The sequence below is a fragment of the Dermochelys coriacea genome, chromosome 1 (genome assembly GCF_009764565.3).
Source record: "Dermochelys coriacea isolate rDerCor1 chromosome 1, rDerCor1.pri.v4, whole genome shotgun sequence".
In the NCBI taxonomy this organism is placed as follows: domain Eukaryota; kingdom Metazoa; phylum Chordata; order Testudines; family Dermochelyidae; genus Dermochelys; species Dermochelys coriacea.
The window spans coordinates 307,519,153-307,545,874 of NC_050068.2; the positions used below are offsets into that span (position 1 = coordinate 307,519,153).

At 45.9% G+C, this 26,722-nt stretch overlaps 1 protein-coding gene and 3 long non-coding RNA genes across 5 annotated transcripts; 1 reads left to right on the forward strand and 3 right to left on the reverse strand.

Annotated features, from left to right (window-relative positions):
• Window positions 1-999: 999 nt before the first annotated feature.
• On the reverse strand, window positions 1,000-9,656 carry LOC122456383. Its single transcript, XR_006275302.1, has 3 exons — window positions 9,534-9,656; window positions 3,712-3,905; window positions 1,000-2,136 (listed from the first exon to the last, which is right to left on the reverse strand). It is a non-coding gene; the product is annotated as an uncharacterized LOC122456383 (long non-coding RNA).
• A 42-nt stretch (window positions 9,657-9,698) lies between these two features.
• Window positions 9,699-15,512, forward strand: LSM8 (LSM8 homolog, U6 small nuclear RNA associated). Of its 2 annotated transcripts, XR_006275326.1 has the most exons (5): window positions 9,701-9,847; window positions 11,008-11,048; window positions 12,471-12,598; window positions 12,723-12,931; window positions 15,255-15,512. XR_006275326.1 is itself a non-coding variant. In XM_038378903.2 (4 exons), the coding sequence occupies exons 1-4, from the start codon at window positions 9,817-9,819 to the stop codon at window positions 15,343-15,345; spliced, it is 291 nt and encodes a 96-aa protein (XP_038234831.1). In that variant the 5' UTR covers window positions 9,699-9,816; the 3' UTR covers window positions 15,346-15,512. The 2 variants fall into 2 exon arrangements, 1 of the variants encoding a protein (XP_038234831.1); XM_038378903.2 differs by lacking the exon at window positions 12,723-12,931 and having other exon boundaries at window positions 9,699-9,847.
• LOC122456409 lies at window positions 12,514-15,255 on the reverse strand. The gene is made up of 2 exons (XR_006275327.1): window positions 14,976-15,255; window positions 12,514-14,839 (listed from the first exon to the last, which is right to left on the reverse strand). It is a non-coding gene; the product is annotated as an uncharacterized LOC122456409 (long non-coding RNA).
• A 2,269-nt stretch (window positions 15,513-17,781) lies between the features above and the next one.
• LOC119846301 lies at window positions 17,782-22,346 on the reverse strand. The gene is made up of 2 exons (XR_005289828.2): window positions 21,002-22,346; window positions 17,782-19,118 (listed from the first exon to the last, which is right to left on the reverse strand). It is a non-coding gene; the product is annotated as an uncharacterized LOC119846301 (long non-coding RNA).
• Between the last annotated feature and the right edge of the window lie 4,376 nt (window positions 22,347-26,722).

A 26,722-nucleotide genomic window follows, 5' to 3' on the forward strand; every position in this document is an offset into this window, starting at 1 on the left:
AACTGTGCCCTGATAAGTAGAAAATCTACCAGTACAGAAATATCTACTACGTAAGTAGTAAGTAATTTAACAAGTGAAAATTTATCTATGGCTGCAACAAATGAAGTTTGCATGTTAATAAGTCAGTTCCTTAAAACTGTCCTTTTATGTAGTCATGTTCTTTTAGCATTCATTTAGACATCTTACTTTCTGTTTAGAACAAATGAACATAAGCATCTATTTGCTCTGTATGTGGGCACATAACAAATGGCATTTTCCAGCCATTTTTTCATAAAGCCCCCTAAAAATATACTTTAAAAGGATAATGTTCTTAAATAACGCTATCGGTCTGCAGTTTATTCTTTTTTTTTTAAAGTTTTGATGTCTTCACTTTTCTGAGAATAGAAAGATGTAATTTTTTTTTTTTAAGCTGACACATTGTTAGGATGCAGCACAATGAGAATGGAAATATGCTGCTCATATGTTAGCCAAAAATATTGGGAAAATATACATTTTTCTCATCATGAGAGCTCTTTAGTGAAAACCAAGCTTTCTCAGAGCTTTTCTGATAGCTGGAATTACTACTGTAGGAAACCAATTCAGGTCCGGTGTTTGGTAACTGTGCCATCCTAAGGACAAACAATGTGCTGTGGGACCGCTTGCCAAGCAGGCTTGTTTCTAGGGGGCTGTAATTCCTATTCAAAGCCTGCTATAACTTTTAGATTGTTAACCTTTTCAAACATTTTTCATCTGATTTATGCCAAATGCCCATCTAAGGGTATTTAAATACACTATTTTAAAAAGATTTCAGGCTCAATTGTGGCCAGCACTGTGGAGGTGCACAAGGACCTTAACCTCCACCCTCACACACTTGTGTACCTATGCAAGTGTCAGCCATAATCTCCGTCCTGCTGCTGCTGACATTCCACTGCCACCAGTAGAACTAGAAACCCATAAGAAGGCAGGGAAGGGCAAGGCAGAGGTGGGTCATTTAACTGCTTTTTCTCAAGTGCGTATACACACCAGCTGGTGGAGTTGAGTCAGTAAAAGTATGTAAACGGTAAAGTTAAAAGGTGAAGCACTGGCTTTTGCTGTGTGCACTCTAATCTTAAACCAATGATGTTTTCATTGTTTTTCTCCTTTCGGAGGCAGTGCAGATGCAATGCTGACTAAGCCAATGTGACTCCAGCAAATGAAAACTGATATAGGAAAAGTGTTCTCTTGCATCACCAGCCCCAGCCTTGAGGCTGATGCAAACAGCAGTCCATGCTTTCCTTCACTGCAAAATGAACTGATTTGAATCTGACAAAGAGGCAAGAAATGGCAGAACAGATTATGTCTGGTATGCTTTGATCTCTTTGGAGGAATTGATGTAGTGGAAGTATACTGACTTACACCAGCTGGGGATCTGGCCTACAAAGAAGTTACAGAAGCACAAGGAGCAAAGCTCAAGTCTTTGGTAGTTTCTGCAAGACTGCTCAGCAACCGTACGGTAAGAGTGAAGGCTGAAAAAGGGACAGGGTTGGCACCAAGCTCCCTCCACTGCCTGTCTCTGGGGCTGACATAGGAATCATCGGACTCTGGGGGACTGATGTTGGCCAGGCCTTTCATCTCATGCACTAGACCTTTATAGAGCTGTTTACCCATGTCAGCTGGATTATTTCTAGGGGACTTCATCTCTCCTTAACTAAGGATTGCTTCAGGTCCTATCAAATGAGATGACTTCTAGCAGTACCCTAGGGGTAGATATCATTCTCCTCTAGCTACAGCCTAATAAAGGCATTGACCCCTGCTGCCACTGGAGCAGAGGCCAGTGCACTTTGGAAGCTGTAAAATAAACAAACAATACACACAGACACAGTAATAAGGGCATCAGTCACCCATCCCTCCAGCCACAAGGTTCACACACAAGATGATATCTGCTTACAGATGAGCAGTGCAGCCCCTTCTGCAGTTCTGAAAGTGCTCTCATCCTGGCCAGGCAACCCTGAGGAGCCAGGATCGTGTGCAGATACAGCCACAGGAGCACATTCAACTGCTACGATGGTTGTCTTCAGTAGGTTATACAATCAGTCACAGCAGCTACTCCATGGCAGATCACTGATAATCAAGTAGGAAGCAGGTGAATGTTCTGGAAAGTGACATCTTTTTTAAAATCTAGATGGAATCATCGAATGTTTGTTTTTAATGCATGTTATTTAATAATCAATATATACATAGTATTTCAGTAATCTCAGTTTGAATGTTAAGTAAAGTACACAACACAAAGGAAAGATTTCTCATTAAGATATGCAACTTGCTCAATAAATCTGAGGGTTTGATGGCTGCTATATCTATACATACGCAGTGGTGTTGTACCTTTGTTTGTATCTCTAATATCCTAGGACCAAGTGGGTGAGGCAACATCTTTTATTGGATCTTTTATTCTGTCAGTGAAAGAGAAACTTTCAAGCTTAAACAGATCTCTGCAAGTTCTGGATAAGCTCAAAAGCTTGTCTCTCACCAACAGAAATTAGTGCAATAAACGATGTCATCTACCTTGTCCGTCTGTCTATATATACTGGCTCTGACACTTTCCTGAGCTCGGAGTGGGAGGAGGGCTGCTCTTATCCAGGCTCTTTTCATAGCAGACACCACCAGTGCCATTAGTAATTCATTGCACTATCAGAGAGATTCTCAGCTGGATACAGATGAAGGGGAGTAGCAGGGGAAGAGAGATACTTGAAGCTCTGTGTTCCTGAGGCCAGTGCTATGCTGGCTGACTGTGGCCCCCTCCCAGGGACCATCTATTAGCCAGAGAGAAGCAGAGTGCTGCTGATCAGTTATACTCCTCCCCCAATGTCAGTGGGTGGGTGGCAAGGGACCCAGACATGTCAGCGCTGCACACACTGAGGACTTCACCAAGATTGGGGAATTCCCAGCAAGTGAGATCCAACTAATTTCTGCTCCTTTTGCACTGCTGGAACAGTACAAAGGGAGCGGAGTAGGCCACAAAATTTGTCTCCATGCATCTAGCCTGATTTCTGTTAAGTGTCTGAGATACCCTTACCATGAAAGGTTTCAGAGTAGCAGCCGTGTTAGTCTGTATTTGCAAAAAGGAATACTTGTGGCACCTTAGAGACTAACAGATTTGAGCATAAGTTTTCATGAGCTACAGCTCACTTCATTGGATGCAGGCAGTGGAAAATACAGGGGGGAGATTTTATACACACAGAGAACATGAAACAATGGGGTGTTACCATACACACTGTAAGGAGAGTGATCTGGTAAGGTGAGGTGAGCTATTACCAGCAGGAGAGAAAAAAAACCTTTTCTAGTGATAATCAAAGTGGGCCATTTCCAGCAGTTGACAAGAACATGTGAGGAACAGTAGGGGGGGAAAAATAAACATGGGGAAATAGTTTTACTTACCATGAAAGGCACTATATAAAGCCAAACTGGTTTACTATTTCTTCACTGCTTGACATAACGATAAAATATTAAAAAGAGAGATTCAATAGATATCAGCTACTGTATGTATCAATCCAGTTCACAATAGAAACTGATGGGAAGGGCCAAGACATCTCTTCTGAATTAAAAACCAGGTGAAAAGGCTACTTCAAAATAGGGATGTGCAAACAGCAACTTAACATCCCAGCATGAATTTTCAGAATGACCAGCAACCTATGAGCTTATGTTCAATGAATGGGGATATTGCATATGTTGAAAAAGCAAATTTTGCCCAAAACTTACAAAAGCTCTCTTGTTTATGATTCCTGATGACCCAACACATTTATTGCATACAATTATAGCATTCAGCATACAATTACAGCATTCAGCTCAGATGTAAGAGATCCTTTTCATGGAATGCCAAATGGTAGCACAAGAGTAGCTAATACCAGCCAAAAAATAGACTGAGTGTGTAATAGGTTTTCGGTCCTGAATTCCTGTAGTGGGAATAACATATGAGACTCCATTCAGTAAGGTATAAGAAGCAGGCATCTGACTTTGATATAAATGTATACATAGAAAATTGTGCAAAAGTGTAACAGATCTAACAGTATTTTACATTTAAAAAAAAAAGTACTTGTGGCACCTTAGAGACTAACAAATTTATTTGGGCATAAGCTTTGTGGGCTAAAACCCACTTCATTGGATGCATGCAGTGGAAAATATAGTAGGAAGATATATACACACACACACACACACACACACACACAGAGAACATGAAAAAAATGGATGTTGCCATACCAACTCTAACAAGACTAATAGATTAAGGTGGGCTATTATCAGCAGAGGAAAAAAAACCACCTTTTGTAGTGATAATCAGGATGGCCCATTTCAAATAGTTAACAAGAAGGTGTAAGTAACAGTAAGGGGAAAATAGCAGCATTGGGAAATAGTTTTTACTTTGTGTAATGACCCATCCACTCCCAGTCTTTATTCAAGCCTAATTTAATGGTGTTCAATTTGAAAATTAATTCCAATTCTGCAGTTTCTCATTGGAGTCTGTTTTTGAAGTTTTTTTTGTTGGACAATTGCGACTTTTAGGTCTGAAATTGAGTGACCAGGGAGGCTAAGGTGTTCTCAGAGTGGTTTTTGAATGTTATAATTCTTGATGTCTGATTTGTGTCCATTTATTCTTTTGCATAGAGATTGTCCCGTTTGGCCAATGTACATGGCAGAGGGACATTGTTGGCACATGGTGGCATATATCACATTGGTAGATGTGTAGGTGAATGAGCCTCTTATGATGTGGCTGATGTGATTAGGTCCTATGATGGTGTCCCTTGAATAGATATGTGGACAGAGTTGGCAATGGGCTTTGTTGCAAGGATAGGTTCCTGGGTTAGTGTGTTTGTTGTGTAGTTTCTGGTGAGTATTTGCTTCAGGTTGGGGGGCTGTCTGTAAGTGAGGACTTGTGCAATAGTCATTCCTGTCAGATCTAGAATGAGGTTCTCCTTGATATTTATGTTGTTTGAATTGCTGTTTAGTTATATGCAATAAAGAATTTTAACAACATAACTATCAGAACAGAAATTATATCCACAGATATCTGATGCATTCAGATACAAATCTATCATGGACATAATGTCCCCTCATTCAGTAACAGAAAGCTGATCTTCCAAAGGTGAAAAGCTGCAGTGCATACAGACCCTGATAAGTGTATCACTAATATGCCATATACTCAATTTGTTAATTATCTATCCTGTAAGTATAGATATTCCCCCTCAAGGAGCAATAACCCCCACAGTGACATCAATAACAACTACTTTCTCACAGGGCTGAAAAGAAAAGATGCAATTTAAACCTGCCTTTGGAAGCTTTACTTTGCTCACTTTTTTTAATGACATAGTGCTTAGGGGGGTTGGCTCATACCATATGAAGGTCACAAGCACCTTTTTCTACAACGGCAGTGTAATTTACACATATGTAAAAAGCACCTAGCATATTCCCAACAATACTATACTAAACAAATAGATAATTATTAATAATTTGAAGCCTCATACTAAGGTAGAGAGTGAGGTATTAGAACCTAAACAGAATAGTGTGTATGTACTTAGCAGAAGTACATGTATTATTTGTATTTACCATATATAGAACCATAAATACATATACACAGTGCTGTACAACAGGTAATGTGTGCCAAATACTTAATAGATCCCTGCCCTGAAGGGATTATATTCTAAGACTGGTTCAATACAGTACAGAAACAAAGTCGCAGAAGATCATTTTATTCAGAATTTATTGCAAAGTAAGTGAGTTTTACTGATTTTTTTTTTTTAAGAGGTTGAGGAAACATTGTCTATGTTAATTATGATTAACCAGGAGGTGAGGAAGATAGGAGCAAGTAGGGAGCCAGTTGTGGAGATAAATGGATGCATAGAAGCGACACATAGGCAGAACAAGGGCAGAGCAGGAGGTAAGTTCAGAGGCTTATATGGCAACCAAGCGATGAGTGCCTCGAAGATGAAACATACTGTCATTCATAGATTTTTAAAGCTGAAAGGAAGTATTATGATCACCATGTCTGACCTCCTGCATAACAAAGGCTGTAGAATTTCACCCACTAACTCCTGCATCAGGCCCACGACTTTTGACTGGACTAGGGGATTGAACCTGTTGCACACGCACTGATTAAATTGCGTAAATCTCGGGCAGGGCTGACACCTATCACGCACTGCTTTAGGGCGGGAATTTGCAGTGGCTGGACGGAGCCAGAAAACCTCAGTGCGCATGCGCTTAAAAGCCTATAAGGATGAGTAGGGGTAGGCATGCTTGTGGATATGCTCAGTGTGCATGTGTGGGCCAGAGTGGCTATGGTGGGGTGATGCAGAGAGGATTGAGGCAATAGGTGTTGGGCAGCAGCTGCGTGTCCCTCCCAGGCAAGCGACTGCCATGGCTGCACAGGGGCTAGTGCAGTGGTTCTCAAACTTTTGTACTGGTGACCCCTTTCACATAGAAAGCCTCTGAGTGTGACACCACCCCTTATAAGTTAAAACACGTTTTTATATATTTAACGTTTTTATATATTTATGTTATAAATGCTGAAGGCAAAGAGGAATTTAGGGTGGAGGCTGACAGCTTGTGACCCCCCCATGTAATAACCTCACGACCCCCTGAGGGTCCCGATCTCCAGTTTGAGAACCCCTGGCTAGTGTAACAGGCCTGCAACAGCAGCCTACAGCTCCTGGTCTTCCCAGGCTAGCTCCATGCCCCTGCAGGGTGGCAGATGGGAGGAGCATGCCTGCAGCCTGCCCCGGGCTGTCCTGAGTGGGGGGGGGGGGGGGGAAGAGGGGAGGGAGGAGAGAGAAGTGTCTGAGTTTTAACGCTTTCAAATCAGGGTGTCATGGTGGGGGCAAAGGCCAGGGCCCCAATAACTGTCCCTCTGCCCAGCTCTGGACACAGACTGTGACCTGCCAAGTGAGCCACAGGAACAGGAGTGCTTGAGACTAGGCTGCCCAGAATGGCCCAGTTCTGCTGTGGCTGTTTGCTACAGACCAGCAGATAGCTGTATTTTATACACGCTGTCTGCAGAGACGATTGATCCCCGAATGTGGCATGGTTAGGCCACTGAGATCAAGACAGCATATAGCCAGACAGGAGCTGCTATCTGCCTGTGCTACGCTGATACTGAAATAAACAAGGCCAATACATGGAGCTCCAAGGCTGTGTTTGGCCCTTGTTCAAACGCTGATCACCTGGTATTGAAGAGGTGAATTATATTCTGCCTCCAGTGAGAAACATAACATTCAATTGTCTCTAACAATTCCATCAGAGCAAAATGTCTTTCTAAAAGATACTCTAGCCCAGGGATTCCCACAACAAAATTTGCCTCAGCGTGCAGCAACCAACTCTTGCTGGTGACCACGCTGACATTTTTTCCTAAAATACTTAATGAATTTTAGGGAAAAAAAATGAATATGCACATATAAACATCCAGATCGCTGTAATTTATTTGTGGGGTAGGGTTTTTTTGCAGACTCATTAAAAATACTGTGAACAGTGATATTTATATGTTTGTTAAATATGAATCACTTTTCACAGGACACTTAGTAGCTACCTGGAAAGCTGTGAAAAGTAGTAAGTAATATTATCATACATATATACAAGTATCACTTTTCACAGCCTCCCAGCTATCTAGTATGTCTGCTGTGAAAAGAGATACTTCGCATGTTTTTTAATATCACTTTTGTCAGCAAGTCCCACGACAAATTAAGCCCTGGGTGGGGGGATTAGAGAGGGAGGCACGGGGGCAATGGAGGGATGGGCCAGGAAGGCAGTGGGGTCCAGGGGAGTTGAGGGGTGAGCGCTGCCAGTGCTCAGCTGGAGCCTGGGGTTGGCACCCGCTGCTGTGAATTAGTGCCCGCGGTGGCAAGAGACCAGAGCCGAGGCAGGCGTGGCACAGCCGGGGCTAGGGGGGGCAGTGCCCTTGGCCAGAACCTGGAGTTGGGGGCTGGAGCCGCGGTGAGAGCCTGCTGAGGCGCGGCCAGGGCTCGGAGCCTGACGCCCCCTGGCTGAAGGCCAGGGCTGCGTGGCCAGCGCTGGGGGTCAGCACCCGAAATCCTGCGGTTGGAGCTGGGAGTTGGCAACTGAAGCCCCATGGCCACAGCCCTGGTCCGCGCAGCCACAGGGTCACGCCGCCGGCCACCCCAGAGCTGAAGCCCAAGCCCCACTATCCAGTGATGAGCTGGAGCCGGTTTGCACCGGTTCCCGCGAACCGGTTGTTAAATTTTGAAGCAGTTTTAGAACTGGTTGTTAACCCGCTTCCCTGCAGAGGGTGCTGAGGCTTTGATGGGCTCTGGCTGGGAAGTGATGTAATTCCTCCTTCGGCCACCGGGGGCGCTGTGCTGCACTGCGGGAGCCATGTGGGCTGCCGCCTGGCCCTGCGCACGAGCCCTGTTGCTGCTGCTGCTGCTGCTCCCCCGACCCCTGGCCCTGGGGCTCCCGCTGCTACCTGGTGGGTCCCCGGCTGCTCTGCTGGGCCTGCTGCTCGGGCTGCTCCAAGCCGCTCTCCCCGTGAGCACTCACCGCCCTGATCGCAGCCAACCCCTGTTTCCAGCCACCCCTGCCCGCAGCCAGCCACTGCTGCACCCCCTGCCCTGCCTCCAACCACCCCCTGCACCCACCAGCCCCTGCCTCCAGCCACCACCGCACCCACTGCCCGCACCAGCCCCTGTCTCCAGCCGCCCCCTGCACTCCCTGCCTGCAGCCAACCCGTCTCCAGCCACCCCCTGCCTGCAGCAAGCCCCTGCCGCACCCCCGCCCTGCTTCCAGCCACCCCTGTCCGCACCAGCCCCTGCCTCCAGCCACCCCCATACCCCCTGCCTTCAGCCAGCCCCTGCTACACCCCGCCCCTGTCCTGCCTCCAGCCACCCCCTGCCCTGCCCGCAGCCAGCCCCTGCCCGCACCCTGCCCTGCCTCCAGCCAGCCCCCATCTCCAGCCAGCCCTGAACCCCCCTGCCCTGCCCGCAGCCAGCCCCACACCCCCTGCCTCCAGCTAGCCCTGCCCCACGTCCCTATCTGCAGCTGGCCCCACGTCCACTGGTGCCCTGCAGTTCCCAGGGCAGTAACCCTGCACACCTGCTTCAATGAGGGGGGCAGGGAGCAGCTGGGACCCACACATGGGAGACCAGAAAGCAAGTGTGAAAAATCAGGACAGGGGGTGGGGGGTAATAGGAGCCTATATAAGAAAAAGACCCCAAAATTGGGACTGTCCCTATAAAATCAGGACATCTGGTCACCCTAGCACACCCCCGGGGAGGGGCGGGGACCCACACACGTGGAAGGGCGCTCATCTCTAGTTCAGGCCCATCTTTTTAAAAAAGAACTTCAGGCAGGGTTAACCTACCTCCGGACAGGGGAGGCTTTTTGGTTCTTAAATCACCGTCCAGGAGGGATTTTTAAATTTTAAAAATTCCTCCCGGGAAAACACGGAGGTATGGCAACCCCGTCGGTACACAGAACACATCCTGGGGCACACCCCTTAAACCAGAACTTTTCATAGGGAACCGGCTGCTAAGGTTTTGGGAGCTTATCACTGCCACTATCTCCCCCCCCCCGCGAGAACTCACCTTGCTCCTTCTTCAGCCTCCTGTCCCCCCTCCCCCGTCTGAGGGAGGGGCCAATGCTTGACCCCCGTCCGCCCCGCCCCGCCCCGCGGGGGGGGGGTTGTCATAGCCGCGGGACAACCCTGCCGCCCTCCTTCGCGAAACACGACCTCCTCCACGCCCCGCCCCTCCCAAGCCTGCGCGTGCGCAGTGAGTCAAGCCAGCTGCGTCACTGAAATCTCGCGAGACCCGCTTGCCGGCCCCGGTGGTGCTAGTAAGTAGCGCGCGGAACGGAGCCGTCGTCGCCATGACTTCCGCGCTGGAGAACTACATCAACCGTATCCTTCCGCCGGGAAGGGCTTGTACGCCGCGGAGAGCCGCGAGCCGCGGAGGGAGGGTGGGGGGCAGCAGCGAGGCGGGGTGGGCTCTACGGTGGCCTCTCTCCCCCCGCTCAAGGCGGCGGCGGCGGCGGCGGCTCCGGCTCCTCCTCGACCCTTGTGGGACCCCCTCCCCCCCCCACCCTGGCTCAGCCCGGGCGGGGATGGAGGCCACGGTCTTCCCGGTCCGTGGGGCTCTGCGGGGAGGGGGCTGGGCCGGTGCTACCTGCGGTGCTCTCTGGCGTGGGGCAACGCGGCCTCGGGGGGCAGAGCACTGACCTGGGACCCAGGAGACCTGGTTGGGTTCTGGGATCTGCCACTGCCCGGCTGGTTGACTTTGGGCAGGTCACTTCCCTCACTGCGTGTGCCTCAGTCTCCCTGTCTGCAAACTGGGGCTAATGATAGCGCCCCCCTCTGAGCTCTATGGATGAAAACGCCAGGTCTGAACAGATCAGGGCACGACTCTGAAGCGAGGCACGTTCAAATTGAAAATAAGGTGTACGTTTTTAGCAGTGAGGGTGATTTACCATTGGAACAAACTAGCCAGGGATGTGGTGGAGTTCAGGTCTCTTGATGTCTTCGGCACAACGCTAGTTGGTTTTTTGGGGTATGTTTTAGCCCAACCCAAGTTATGGGGGTAAGTGGGTGAAATGTGATATGTAGGTTAGACTAGATGATCTAATGATCCAATTCTGGTCTTAAATTCAGTGACTGTGAACAAACTAAATAGCCCAGAGTCAGAAACTGTAACAGGATGGCATATCTAAAATGCTTTAGGGAGCCAGCACAGGCTGTCCTGATGATAAAGGAAAATATTTGCCTCTATATATTTGGGGGTCTGCTACTTTGATTTTCTGGCTCTCCTGCAAAGGAAAGCACAGTGATGCTGGTTTGACAGAACCAAAAAAAATTACCCCAGACCACTGCTAATTTCGGAGGTTGATTTCATCAGTCAGGTAACACATTTCTTTAACAATTTTTTGAGTAAGAAATTTTTAAGGCACAAAGTTAATCTCTTGAATCATAATTAATATTACAGATTTGTGTTGAACACAACACCTTCATCTTGTTTCAAGCTGTGAATATGTTTTCTTTAAACATTTCCTTGACTGTACTGTTAGGCACTGTTGCAGTAATTACTTCTGATGGAAGAATGATTGTGGTGAATATAAAATTAGTACTATGTAAATAGTGTTGTTTGGATTATGTGGGTTTTTAAAAAATAACTAGAGCATTCAACTTCTAATGGCAGATGCCACACACAAATGACAAAGCATGGAAACTGCTCATCTTGAACATTCATCTTTCTTACAGAGCCTAAATAGCCTTTTTTTAAAGAGACATCACTTTTAAAATCCTGTCAATTTAAAAAACAAGTTTCAAATATTGTTGGGGTATGAAAGACCCACACAAACAGGGAAAACTAACTCTACAGCAGAAATGGTGAAACTGGCTATTTTTAATTGGCCATCAACTGCACAAAGTACACTTGAAAAAAGTAACTTTCTTTAATAGAGTGGTTTTCAAACTGTGGGTCATGACCCAGTACTCTGTCGCGGAATGTAAGGCACTGGGTTGCAGCAGTTCTGGTCAGCCCCGCAAACCGGGCTGTTAAAAGTGCCATTGGCAGTGCTGCCCAGCTAAGGCAGACTAGTCCCTACCTGTTCTGACGCTGCGCTGTGCCCTCGAAATAGCCAGCAGCAGGTCCGGCTCCTAGGTGGGGGCGGGCCACGGGGCTCTACGCGCTGCCCCTGCGCCGAGCACCAACTCCACACTCCCATTGGCCAGGAGCTGGGGGTGGGGCAGTGCCGGTGGGCGAGAGCTGTGCGGAGCTGCTTGCACACCTCCGCCTAGGAGCTGGAGCTGCTGCTGGCTGCTTCTGGGGTGCAGCGTGGTCTGTGGTGCCAGGACAGGCAGGAAGCCTGCCTTACCACCCCTGCTGTGCCACTGACCAGGGGCCACCCAAAGTAAGCTTCTGCCCTAACCCCACACCCTAATCCTCTGCTCCAGTCCTGAGGGCCCCCCCCCGGAGCCCCTTCCTGCATCCAAACCCCTCATCTCTGGCCCCACCCCAGAGCTGCAGCCCAGAGCCCTGACCCCCTCCTGAACCCCAACCCCCGCTTCAGCCCTGAGGCTCCCCCAAACCCAGAGCTCCATCCTGCACCCTGAACCCCTCATCCCTGGCCCCATCCCGCAGCCCTCACCCCTGCACCCCAACCCTCTGCCCAAACTCTGAGCTCCTCCCAAACCCCTCATCCCCAGCTCCGTTGGGTCATGGGCATCAACAATTTTTTTCAACTGGGTTGCCAGAAAAACAGTTTGAAAACCACTGCTCTAATATTAAGTTACAGTAATCTTAACTGTTACTTATAACACGTGATAGTTAAGGTGATTGTCATGTACCTGACTCTCTGCTATCAAGTTCCAATCTCTAACTGTACATGTTTATTCAGCTTTAAAGCTCAGAGTAAAATCTAGATTGATCATCTCTTCTACGGTATATTGCTGCCTGGGTTATTCTTGTGAGCTAAAATGAAAAACTTAAAGATAATTGGAACACTTAAATTTTTTGTGCACTTTTCAGGGAACCCTCAAAGGTTTTGATCAGACCATCAACTTGATTTTGGATGAAAGCCATGAACGAGTGTTCAGTTCTTCACAAGGAGTTGAACAAGTAGTATTGGGATTGTACATTGTTAGAGGAGATAATGTGTAAGTATAGCTTATTCTTTTCTAAAACAATTTAAATCAGAATTAGTTAAAACTGTTTAAAGCTGTAATGATGCAAGATGTCAGATTGATAAACCTAGAAACCCTAAATTCTCTTTATCCACAGGTTCAGAACAGACAGTAACAGCAAACGTGCCTCAACCTTGACACAGTAGGCAAACATCTGTAGATTGGCTAAAATAGTTCAGGCTCCAGTTTTGGCACCCCCTTACTGAAACAGCCAAAAAGTGTTCCAGTTAGTACTAGCTTGGATGAAGATGTGCACGCTTATCACTTTTACAAAGGCCCTGAATAGCCATCAGAGCGTTGTTTTTGGTCAGTAACAGGTTTAGTCATATTGAAACTGGTAACCTAGAGCATTGTTTCTCAAATGCAACCATGACAGCCTTCTGGGCAGAGATGGGGAGGGGGCAAAGCAGCGGCCCCTCCCTGCAGCACCTAGGAGCAGGCTTCTGCCCCCTTCTTCCCCTCCCCCCCCCGTTTTCAATTGTGGGACTATGGGGGCAGCTTCACACCCCAACCCCTGCCTGGCTTCAGCCCAAGGCTCCGGTGGCAAGCTTCAGCCCACCCTGCTTGGCTTCAGCCATGGGACTCTTTGGGAGGGCTTCAGCCCCCACCCCGTCCCCTTCAGCCGTGGGCCTCTGGTGGTGGGCTCTGGGCTTCAACCCCCCCAGGGTTGTGGTGCTCTGTGCTTTAGCCCACCTCTGTGCCAGGTCCAGATGTGGGGCTCTGGCTCTGAACTTCAGCCCAGGGCGGTGGGGCTTCACGCCATGGTCAAGAGGCAAGGAGCAGAGTGAGCCTGGGTTGCAAGGCCCTGGAAGGGAGCTTGGGGCAATGCGGGGGTGGGGGAGAGCAGTGGTGTCCCGGGGGGTGCTAGAGAGTCCTGGGGAGGCAGCAGAGGCCGGGGGCACCAAAATACAACTATACGTTATATTTATTATTGAGTCTGCCAAAAAACAAAACAAAACACCCCTACATGAAAGAATTGCAATGATTTGGACATGTATATGTGCATATTCATATGGTTTTCTTAAAGTTAATTAAGTATTTTAGGTAACTGTATCTGAGCAGCCACCAGAAGGAGTTGTTGGCCACAGTCTGAGACTGTTGTGGGACAACAGTGAGATAATTTGTTGTGAGAACCCCTGACCTAGAAGTGAAAGGGAGTTGTATGCTTCAGACCTGACAACCTGTAATAAAAATTGTAACATAAGTTCTCACTTGTGGATTTAGGACTTACTATTTATTTGTATTACCATAGTGCCCAGCTCCCCATAATGCTAGATACTGTATCCACACACAACAAAAAAGGCCATCCAGCCCCAAAGAGCTTCCAATCTAAATATAAGATGAAACAACAGATCCTGGAGTACAAGGAAATAATATTGGTCAACATGATAGGAGCAGCTTAAGCGTTGTTTAATATTCTGTAAATATCAGGGAAAAGAAGAATTAAGTAGAGCTGGATGAAGTTTTTCAGATTTGTCGAAAAATGCAGTTTTGAGGTTACCAAAACTATTTGTGTCGAGTTTGACAAATAGTTTCAACCAAACTGAAAAATTTGAAACATTTTTCGTAATGTCGAACAAAAAGTTTGATTTCTATTGAAACATTTTTATTTTTCTGGCCTTTTTACCAAAGAAAATAATTCACAAAATAGCTGGAGTAAGTGGTGGTGATGCCTTCCTCATAACCGTTAGGCTACTCACCTAGGATGTGACAGACCCAGGTTCAAATCACCGCTCCCATTGCAGGAGAGTGCCCTAGCCACTGGGCAGTGGAGTATTCTGATATAGGGCTTTCTTAATCTCTCTTTTCAGAGTAGCAGCCGTGTTAGTCTGTATTCACAAAAAGAACAGGAGTACTTGTGGCACCTTAGAGACTAACAAATTTATTAGAGCATAAGCTTTCGTGAGCTACAGCTCACTTCATCGGATACTTTAATCTCTCTTGAAACTGTTCCACTTTTTGTAAATAATTAGTCATTGAAGCAGAGACTTGAAATTGTCGGTCACATCCCAGGTGAGTGCCCCAACTACCAGGCTGTAGAGTCACTCTCACTCTTTCCCTGGCCCAATGACTATACATGGTTATTCACACACAATCATGGTGATAATGAAGTCATTGCCCCAGGGAAAGCAAACGAGAATAACTGTACCGCCTTGCAGTTAGGACACTTGCCTAAAATGTGAGAGACCCAAATTCAAATCCCTGCTCTAGTGACTAGGAGAATGCATCCGATGAAGTGAGCTGTAGCTCACGAAAGCTTATGCTCAAATAAATTTGTTAGTCTCTAAGGTGCCACAAGTACTCCTTTTCTTTTTGCGAATACAGACTAACACGGCTGCTACTCTGAAACCTAGGAATAGACAGATTTCATCCAAAGTTGTTGAAGCATCAAAATGTATATCTTTTCAGGCTTCTAGATTGCCAAATGTTTGCAGAATGTACTTATTGTTCAATTTTATTTTATTTTTTTGCTCCAAATAAAATCTATGGGGAAAAATTAACTGAAGATTTGCAATTCTGTAATCAGACCTCATTCTGGAATAGCAAGTCACCATATTTGTGGTTTCCATCTTGTTTCAAAATGGGACAATTTATACTAGTGATATTTAATCTATTTTGTTACTTATAGTGCTGTCATTGGTGAAATTGATGAAGAGACAGATTCAGCACTTGACTTGGGGAATATTCGAGCAGAACCTTTGAACTCAGTAGCACACTGAACAGGAGAAACACAAGGATGCACAAGGACTTTGTAAACTTTGGCTGTATAGAACTATTTAAAAAACAGCATGAAGAATTTTTACAAATTGTTATAACTTGGTTGGCCCACGCTTTATTTTGTGAATGTGTTGTAGTTTGATATGTAAATTAAAGTACCTACATTTTATTGAAGTCTCTCGTATAATTTCACTGCAAAGTAAACATACATCTAACATTAGCATTTAATTTCAATGGCAGACTTGACACTTCATACATAAATGACTCGTGAATGCCACTTGTGAAGTAGAAACATAAATCACTACTCTTAAAGGTGAAGTGTGCTTTACTGTGTTGATTTCTAAATTACACTGCATAAACACAAGTCAATTTAACTTCTGCCAACAAGTAGCTTTTTTAATGTGTAATATTTCAGTATTACAAATAGTGACACGTTTTGGACAAATACAGTTCTGAGTTGAGAGCAGGAGTGAAAGTCTAATACTAGGATCCTTGTTTACTAACCTATATGTGGAAATTTCATGATGCATGTTTCCAAAGTATTGCAAATTTGCTTTTATCAAGATAATGGGACTGTTACACTCTTCTGGTAATCACAAAACATCTGAATGTATTTTGTTTGTTAAACCATTCCAGCCATTGCACCAATTCACAAATGCCAGAGCATTCATAACTTCAGTGCACCTCTGTGGTGTTTGTGAATATCAGTTTGCAAAATAAACATAATTTTCTGGCACTTGCACTAACATACATTAGGCTACTATAACAGTGAGATCTATTCATTGTGAACAGGGGACTTAAACAGAGTAGTCTGATGGAAGGAAGACTGTTAAGTTCCAGAACAAAAGTGATTCTTGTCCTGTTCTCTAAACAATCCCTCTTGCATCTTAAACTTTGGGGAAGAGCTGAATAAAGAGAATGAATGTTTGTTTGCTAATGTGTAACTTATTTTTGTTAAGCATTAGGTTTTTTTTTATATATTGTTGGCTCAGGTTAATGTTGAGAGTAGAACAAATTCATTTTTCATGTGTATTTGTATGTACAATTACTAAATGAATGTACTTATCTTTGTAAAGTTCTTTAAGATTATGGTTCAAAAGCACTAAATAGGAGCTAAATATTGTAAATTGTGCAGATGTAACTGCACTAAACCGGGGGAGGCTCAAGTGCCTGTGCTGGAAAAGGCTGCAGTAGCAGTAATTACTGCACAAAGGCAGAGTCCTTACACATTTAAATGTGCAATACACAGAAAACAGACGACATAGCTACATACATCAGCCAGGTAAAACTGACTCGCCAGAGCTGTATTAAAATTTTCTCAATCTGAAGAGTTATCCATCTACTTAGCTGTTTGTGCATCCCAGGATCATATTCGCTTCTTTGGTCACAGCATCACACTGGAAGCTCATGTTCAGCTGATTATCCACTACAACCCCCAAATTTTTTCAGAAGCGCTGCTTCCCAGGTTAGAGTTTCCTACCTTGCAAGTGTAGCCTACATTCTTTGTTCCTAGATGCATACATTTATGTCTAGCTGTATTAAAACACATTGTTTGCTTGTACCTAGTTTTTCAAGTGATCCAGATTGCTCTGAATCCAGGGCCTGTCCTCTTCATTATTTACCACCCCTAAATTTTTTTGCGTCATCTGCAAACTTTATTAGTGATTTTACTTTTTCTTCTAAGTCATTGATAAAGATATTAAATAGGGTGGGGGTCAAGACCTAATCCCTGCAGGACCCTACTGGAAACAGACCCTCTTGATGATTCCCCTCTTAGTTACATTGTGAGACCTTTTATTTAGCTAATTTTTAATCCATGTAATGTGTGCCATGTTAATTTTATAGTGTTCTAGTTTTTAATCAAAATGTCATATGGCACCAAATCAGACACCTTACCAAAGCCTAAGTATAGTACATCAACCCTATTACATGTAGCAACCAAACTTGTAATCTCATCAAAAAGATATCAAGGTAGTTTGCCAGGATCCATTTTCCATAAACCTGTGTTGATTTACATTAGTTACATTACCCTCCTTTAGTTCATTATTAATTGAGTCTCATAGCAGCAGCTCTTATCTTTCCTGGGATCAAAGTCAGGCTGACAGGCCTATAATTACCCTAGTCATCCTGTTAACCCTTTTTAAAAACTGGCCCAACATTAGTTTTCTGCCAATTTTCTAGAACTTCCCCAGTGTGCCAAGATTATTGAAAATCAACAGTAAAAGTTCAGAGAGCTCCTCAGCCAGCTCCTTTAAAACTCTGGGAAGCAAGATGTCTGGACCTGCTGATTTTAAAATGTCTGATTTTAGAAGCTTCTGTTTAACATTCTCCAGATATACTAGTGGACTGGAAAGAGTGTTATCCCCATATGGTGAGACATAATCTGTTTTTTCCCCAAATATAGAACAGAAATATTTATTGAACACATCTTCCTTTTCTGCAAAGTATTGTTTAATCATAATAATAGGACCAGAGCATAGCAAGATAAAAAGTTTTAATGTAACATAATATCTAAGCGTATATCGGTCTTACCCAAAGCTTAGGTTGGCCTACCTTTACTTGAGTACCCCCACCTCTGGGGACTGGGGTTTAGTTTGCTTCCTCACTGACCCTCTCTCTCCTCTGTGCTTTAAGAGCTCTCAGTTTCTCAGTCCCAAAGTTGTTTGTTCCAGTTTCTTGCCTGAAGGCATCACCTCTCTTTGGTACAAGCTGAAACCCTTCCCCCGCCCCAGGTCCCCAGCCATACAATTGATCTCAGCATGGTCAGAGAGAAATTTCAAGGGGGATGACACCTGCATTGTCCTTTTAAGTGTTTTTAAATGGGGCAATCTGAAGCTATTGTCCTTTCCTGTGAAAATGTAAGTAAGTCCTGCATGAATTAATCCTTGAATTTGACAATCATAGAGCAAACAACACAATCACAAATAGATGGAAATATTCATAAAATATTACAGGCATCTTCCCATCCTTCACAATCTGAGCTCCATCCAAAGACCTGAAAAAAGTCCATGTGGTATTATTGGTACTCCTTGTCTCCTGTGCATTGGGGAAGGCCATCCCTCAGATTGTTTGGCTTGCTGTGTCTTCATGCCTTGGACTTGAAAGGATAGGCACATTTAGCTCCTGGCCTTCCTCATGACAGAAGGCATACAAGCCAGCTCTTCGGATCCATCCACTAGTCAGGCCCCAATTCTCAGGCAAAAGAAACTTTAGAAGTCCCTAATGTGCCCAGCACTATTATCGGGTTTTGAGTCAGAACACTAAGTCTAGTTTCACTTCCAGATCTCCAGTGCCAAAGAGGCTGGTTTTGTCATTTGAACCTTTATCTCGGGGTGTGTGAGGTACTGGGGAATTCAGTGCCTTTTCTGGCCAAAAACTGGCTGGTGCTATCAGTGCAGGTTCTTCAGTGCCGAGTCTGTTCCATTGCTCTGGAAGTTTCCAGTTAAATGCATTCGTGTCAGTGCTAAGCTTTCCTCTGATCTTGGTTCTCCATCAGACCTAAAGTTTAGGAATGCCTGGGTTCCCTTCTCTGTATTTGAAGTTGTGCTGGGCGTAGGGGAAATTATAACTTATGTTAGGTAAAGAAAAGTACTGTGATGTTATAAGGTCATCCTGGTAGCCATACAAGGGCAGAGTTGTGGTTGTCTTGTGTGAGAAATATTCCCTTAACTCTGCATTTCCTCATGCTCTAACCTTTGTTTTCATAGTGTCTAACACTCTTTTAAGAGAAAGGTGCTGAGACTGAGCAGGATACATTCGTCAAACTGGACAGTCTCTATGTAAAAGAATAAATGGACACAAATCAGACGTTAAGAATTATAACATTCAAAAACCAGTCGGAGAACACTTCAGTCTCTCTGGTCACTCGATTACAGACCTAAGAGTGGCTATTCTTCAACAAAAAAACTTCAAAAACAGACTCCAACGAGAGACTGCTGAATTGGAATTAATTTGCAAACTGGATACAATTAATTTAGGCTTGAATAGAGACTGGGAGTGGGTCATTACACAAAGTAAAACTATTTCCCCATGGTATTTCTCCCCCCCCCCCCGTTCCTCAGGTGTTCTTGTCAACTGCTCGAAATGGCCAACCTTGATTATCACTACAAAAGGTTTTCTCTCCCCCCCGCTGGTAATAGCTCATCTTAAGTGATCACTCTCCTTACAGTGTGTATGATAACACCCATTGCTTCATGTTCTCTGTGTATATAAATTTCCCCACTGTATTTTCCACTGAATCCAATGAAGTGAGCTGTAGCTCACGAAAGCTTATGCTCAAATACATCTGTTAATCTCTAAGGTACCACAAGTACTCCTTTTCTTTTAGCAGTAATAGACACACTTTGTTGTGTTGCTTAACCTTGGAGTTGAACAATTTTTTTTAGTGCATCTGGGGCTATAGAATGCTACTTCTTAAAGGCAGTGATCCCAAAGCATCCACCCTTGATTTTTCACTTGTGCACCGGAAAAAGATGAACTTCTGGAGTCAATGGATTGAATAGTTTTTGTTATCCCTATGGCAGCAGTAAACAGCAGTCCCTAATGCTATGGCTGGTGCTCATGCTGACTCTCAAAACCTCTGCTCCAGCAGCCAGTGTCTGGAAACTTCAGCTCCTTCTGCCAACAGGTAATAAAAAAGCAATGGCATTGTGTTTTTAAGCAAATATAACTTTTTACAACAGGCAATTTATATATATAAATAAATAAATTGCCTGTTGTAAAAAGTTATATATACACACACACACGCATTATATATATATATATTATATATATATTTGCCATGATGCAGTTTAAAAATCTAGAAGTTGATCCTAAAAGAATCCTTAGCAAGCTTCCTTTGTGACACATCTTAGCAAGGAAATTAAGAGGTGTTTCTGACACTAACTATATAACAGCCAGTGTAGCGATAAATCAGCAAAAATTTATACAACTCACTAGCACAAAATCCCAACAGCTTCTATGCCAAGTCACACAAGGGACTTTCACAAAACAATGATGTGTTTCAAATAAAAGAATCACAAAATACTTAAGAGCTAATTAGCCTCTGCATATATAATTACCTAACATCAGAAGAAAGGTTACAAAGTGGCAGAGAAGTATATGGGCCCACACCATCCTCTCATATGGTAAAACCAGAAGGAGATGGCTTATTAGGATGAAATCTCTGTGAGCAGCCATTTACAGAGATCCCATGAGGGAGGTGGGGTTGCCTCCCTACCAGAATAGGCCATGGGACCTGGCTCAAACCTTAGAGTACCCAAGGTTCTATTGGAGGCCATCTGTGGAGAAGCTTTGTACTTCTACAACAGCTCTGGCCCCTGCCACCTGACACCACACCTGCTGTTAGGGTTCCATTACCAGGGATCCCTGCTGCCTGAGGTTGTCCCCAGATCGCTGAGTGGGAGGTTCCATAACCTGAATTATTTTCTCTGGGGAAATCTCTGCAGGGCCAAAGGAGGCATAAGGTACATGCCCCTCATCACACCTCTCCCCTGCCCATTCACTCTCCAAGTCTTCCTGAGGGCTGATGCTAGGCCCCGGGAAAGGCCTCCTGGGGGAGGCTGGAACTGTGTGGTACGCATGGATACATGGATACCATCCATATGTGTGCCTGGATTTCAAAAGGGAAGGCTAGGCAAAGAATGAGAAATTTCTTACCTGATAATTTTCTTTTAGCAGTTTCTCTTCTTGTTCATTTCTAATGGGTTAAACCCTCCACCCCTCCAGAATTCAGAGGCAGTCCAGTATTGTTTCTGTAGGCTCCAGGACTAAGCCCCACCCTTCCATACAGGCCACTGGAGGAGTACTTCTACAGCTGTAGAAATACTACAGCAACCAATTATTAGCATTAAGACAACCTGATACAAGGTGTTAAATTAACCTTAAAACAATTATAAATATCTAACTTTCCCTCTAGTCATTTACCAGACTACCAGGGTGGGCTGAATGAGGAGAGAAGCTGCTAATGGAAAGAAAATGATCAGGTAAGAAATTTGGCATTCTCTTGCACAGCATCTCTCCTCATTCATCACTAATGGGAAGCAGCAAGCAGTGAATCCAAAAAGTGGGGGAGGGGGAAAGGATGCTTTAATTATTATTATAGTTGAATAATAGGCAAGAATGGAAGTTTCCCTCCATAAAGAGCCAGAGCTCTGTAATCTAAGGAATTATGTGGGAACCAACCCAGTAGCAGCTTCCTGTGGAGAAATGGAAACTCGCTTTGCAAATCTTCCTCAGATGAGGCTCATACACTTTCCCTCCAGTGCCTCTAAAGACTTCTGGGATGCCTAGCATGCCACTTTTGTGTTTTGCCTGGAGCAACTTTGATGCCTTATATTACCTTGACATTTTGGATAGCATTAGATGAACAGGACACAACTGGTACATGTACTCCATGTGCTTCAAATATATTTTAAAGCACTAGGAATACCTATTTATGACACAACTTTCCAAGGTTTAGAACAAAACAACCGGAGACCTGTTTCCCAGCAATTGTGGAGAGAGGAACTTATCTTGATCAGAAAGATTTCTGGAGCTATAAGAGTAACCTTTTCCTCATGACAACAACAGTGTAGTTCTTGTAGAGATAGGGGAGCTAATTCCAAAAGTTGCATTTCAGAGGTAATGGCAACTAGAAAGGCCAGATACAAGCTTGTGTAATCTTGTTATTCTGATTAATCTTGGCACCTGATACTCAAATGGAGACTCGAATGTGCCTACCTATGGAACATTGCTAGGGCCAGTTCTTCTTCGAGTGCTTGTTCATGTCAATTCCAATCAGGTGTGTGCGCGTGCACGTGCACAGTAGCAGGAAGATTTTTCCTCTACCAGCATCTGTGGGGTCAGCCTGGGCCCCCCCATGAGTTGCACCTTCATGGCGCCCAGTAAAGGGTCCTGCTGACCCACCACCTCCTCAGTTCCTTCTTACTACCAATGACGGTAGCTGGAACTTCCCCTTACTCTTGCTTCGGCAAGCAGCTTAGCAGTACTTTCGGTTTTCGCTGTAGATAGTTAGTTCTAGTTGGTTCTAGTTGGTTAGTATAGCATAAGCTCACTTATAAGTTACATGGGGTTCCTCCCCCTTGTCTTTCACCTCCTTCCTTCCCCCCCACCCCTGTTATCTGTCACCGGGGCACTCCGCGATCCCTGGATTTCAAGACTTGCTAGGACTGCGTGAAGCACATGCCTAAAAGTGACCCCCACACCTCCTGTTTACGGTGTCTGTGCGAGGGAAAAAGATTACTGCAAGATCTGTTGGGAATTCCGACCGAGAACTCTAAAAGAGGTAGCAGCAGCTTAAAATCCTCCTCATGGAGGCAGCTCTCCGACCTCGGTTGGACCCAGGTGCCAGGGATCCTGCTCCCAGTATGTCTTCTTCAGCGTGGAGCGCTCCAGCGCCGTCTTCGAGAGATCCGGCGTCGAAGAAAGACACTGCCAAGGAGGCTTGGCACTGGCATGGAGCCTCTCGGGGGCACTCCAGCCTTTGGCACCGGTCCCAATCACTGGCACAGAAGAAGAGGATGGAAAGAGGCTGATTCCCCTTAACAAGATCCAGGGACCAGCCATCAGTGGCATCTCAGTCGGATCACAATTCCGAGGCTCAGAGTGGGGCTACGTCAACTCCTGCCCAAGTGAGGCAGTTGAGTCTGGGCCCATCGCACTCGCTGAACCCCTCAGAGCACCTGCTGCTCTCATCCACCCAGGAGACTTTTGAGGTGGCACAGGACCTGCTGAGAATCACGGTGCCAGTCTCACCCTCGAGGCAGGAGGATGTGCTGGCACTGCAGGCTCCATCCCGGCACCCCATTCAGTCAAAGGGAAAGCTGGCGATGATGTCATGCCAATCCCCATCACCTCAGCACCCCTTGATGCCAGCACCTCCATTCAGGAAGCGCAGTCGGTTCCCAGGCTCTTGACACTCTACGTCGAGAGGTGCAGTGCTGCCCTGATCCTCCTATTCTGAAACATCAGAGTTGGAGTCAGACTCGTACCGCTCTGACTATAGCAGAAGCAGAAGGTCCAGCTCTAGGTACCATAGGGGGTCCTACCCGATGCAGTGGCCCTCACAATGGCAGAACCCGGCTCAGTGGCCCTTTTGGACTCTGTGGGCTTTCCATCAAGGCCAGGGTCAGAGCCAAGGATCCCGCTCGGGAGCTGCATTAGTGACGTCTGCAACATTTGTTTCACCACAACCAGCGACTGAGCCATTACCTCCAGTGCTGCCGCTGCCCTCGACAACATCTTCGGCACTGGAGGCGTCAGTGGCTCAGACTGGTGCTAGCTGTACCTTCGGCACCAATGACGGCACCAGCACCAGCACCGACATTGTCATCGATGCTGGCTGCGATGGCATTGATGAAGACCCTGGTGCAGATGCTACACCAGGTGTCTAGACTGGCACCGGTGTGGGACCCAACATTGGCACCAATACCCGCATCCTTCACGGCACTGGGACCAGGCCAACCAACCACAGCCTCCTGGGGTCACAAGATCCTTCGGGTGGGGATGGTAGAGATAAACCACCTCCTCTGGTGGCCTCCACCTCTTCACCAGATGAGGTGTTAGTGGGCACTTCCATAGCCTTAGCTCTGGAAGACTCTAGGGTTTGCAGCAATTGCTGTACTGGGTGGCCTAGGGTCTGGGCATTAAGGTGACCCAGCCTTAATGGTAGATGACACAGACCCTATGGTTAACATCCTGGCCCCCTCTGGCCCTTCCCGTATCACCCTACCATTTTTAAAGACAATTACCGACATGACTAAGACCCTGTGGCAGACCATGGCCTCGCTACCACCCACTGCCAAGCGTAACGAACACCGGTACTTTGTGCCCTCCAGGGGATATGAAATCATGTTGCATCCATCTGTTAGAATTCTTTTAGGGTATCAACAAACATGTGGACAAAGATGATCCAGTGGATATATTTCAGAATAGCAGCCGTGTTAGTCTGTATTCACAAAAAGAAAAGGAGTACTTGTGGCACCTTAGAGACTAACAAATTTATTTGAGCATAAGCTCACGAAAGCTTATGCTCTAATAAATTTGTTAGTCTCTAAGGTGCCACAAGTACTCCTTTTCTTTTTGCCAGTGGATATAGTGTACTTGGACTTTCAGAAAAATCTTTGACAAGATCCCTCACAAAAGGCTCTTAAGCAAAGTAAGGAGTCACGGGATAGAAAGGTAGGTCCACTCATGGATCAGTAACTGGTTAAAAGATAGAAAATAAAGGGTAGGAATAAAAAATCAGTTTTTCACACTTGAGAGAAGTAACTAGTAATGGTCCCTCAAGGATCTGTATTGGGACAAGTGCTACACAAAGATTGAAACTAAAAACTTCAGTGATGTGGTGTTCACTGGGGCAATGTTGTTGGCTCATTTCCTCAAACTACCCAGGCAAACATTATCTGGCTGCATAAACAATTGCTCATGTTTTTTTTCTTTATTGGAGCATGTGCACAGTAAACCTTCCAGACTATACATGCAAAGAAATGAGAACACATTCTTAAATATCATTCTCAATTTGCATCTCCCAAAGATTTAGTGGGTATCATGCCCTATCTGTGATAAAACTTGTCAGAGTGAGACCATTTTGACCCACATCACAGCAATAGTTTGATCTCTAGATCTGTGTAAAAATAAAACAAAACACCAAAAACTCTTTGAAAAAATGCCTATTTTGGGGGCTTCTATTTTTGCACCCCCCAGCTCAAATAATCCCAATTTTTGGTCTCTCCCATACACTGATGTATCCTCCCAATTCAATGGGGGCACTGTCCCTCCCATCCACCCAAATGCCACAGGTTTGGGCAGGAGCGCCATTTCAGATTTTGATGGGGGGAGCCCAGCAGGGGCCCAGGGAGGCCACATGGCCACTGGAAGCTTGCGGAATTTTTGAAATGGCAGAGAACTTTATTATGCCAGAAATAACTTGAACAATCTTCTCCTCCAATTCTGTACTTGTATCACACAGATCTAAGATATACTGGGAAACAAGAAGGAGAGGGGTGAAGTTAGCTATGTAACCCTTCTGTCATGTGCTGAAGGCAGCAACAAGGGCTGGGTTCAATATCTAGGACAGGGGTGGGCAAACTATGGCCCGCGGGCTGCTTCTGGCCCATAGGACCTTTTAATCCAGTCCTCGGGCTCCCACTGGGGAGCGAAGTTGGGAGCTTTCCCTGCTCTGGTGCTTTGGCTAGGGAGCAGGGTTGGGGGGGCGTGCCTTGCTCCGCTTCATGCATGCAACAGCTCCGTGCGGCTCCTGGAAGCAGGAGCAGCCAGGGGGATCCACACACTGCCCCTGCCCCAAGCACTGGCTCTGTAACTCTCACTGACCAGGAACTGTGGCCAATGGGAGCTGCGGGGGCGGTGCCTGCGGATGGGGCAGCGCGCAGAGTGGCGTGGCCCTGCCTCCGGATGGGGGATGGGCCGCTGTTTCCAGGAGCCGCTTCAGGTAAGCATCATCTGGATCCTGCACCCTTGAGCCCCACCAGGCCCTAACCCCCTGCCCCAGCCCTGATCGCCCTCCAAACCCTTTGATCCCACCCCACAGCATCCTTCTGCACCCCAAACTCCTCAGTCCCACCCCAGAGTCTGCAACCACAGCCGGAGCCTTTATCCCCACTGTGTGCCCCAATCCCCTGCCCCAGCTGGCCCTCCATGCAATATCCATACCGAGATGTGGCGTTCGAGCCAAAAAGTTTGCCCACCCCTGATTTGGGAAGGGGTGGTGGTGGGGGGTCCTCTTAACAATGCAAAATAGAACTGTCTTGAGCCTGGTAATCTCGGAAAACTGAACACCACCCCTGGCCGCCGCGAAGAGGCAATACTTCACCACGCGCACGTCCTGTGTAGAACAAAAAACCCCTTTCATTAAAGGAAGAAAACACAGCATTAATTTCAGAAAATACTGCAACAAGGACGTGAAAGGACTTGCATATTTGATTGTTACCTGCTTGGCGACAGGTTCAGGGGCTCTCGCATTCACTGCAGCTCTCTGTGGGGCTAGCGTGGATGCAAGAGCCAGGGAAAAGGCCTCAAACCAGCAGCAGCACGAGCTCTTCAAGGGGTGAACTGTCAATCACCCTATTTTCCTTTCTGATTGGTTAACTCTGTTCCGATTTTACTGATCCTTTAGCCACTAGTGAGACGTTGCTGGGCAGGATAGCAGGAGGGCGGGCTCTGCCTGCCTGATGTTCTGATTGGCCGTGCGTCACGCCGTGTTGCCAGGTGGAGAAACCACTCTTTCCTTGGTGCTGTGTTCGGCAGCGCAGGTTGAGCTTGGAGCTTTATGATTGGGCCAGAGAAATGTGATTTTGTTTTTCGATTGGCTGCCGTGATGCCAGTCTGGATTTTTGATTGGCCGGAGAAAGCTGTTGCTAG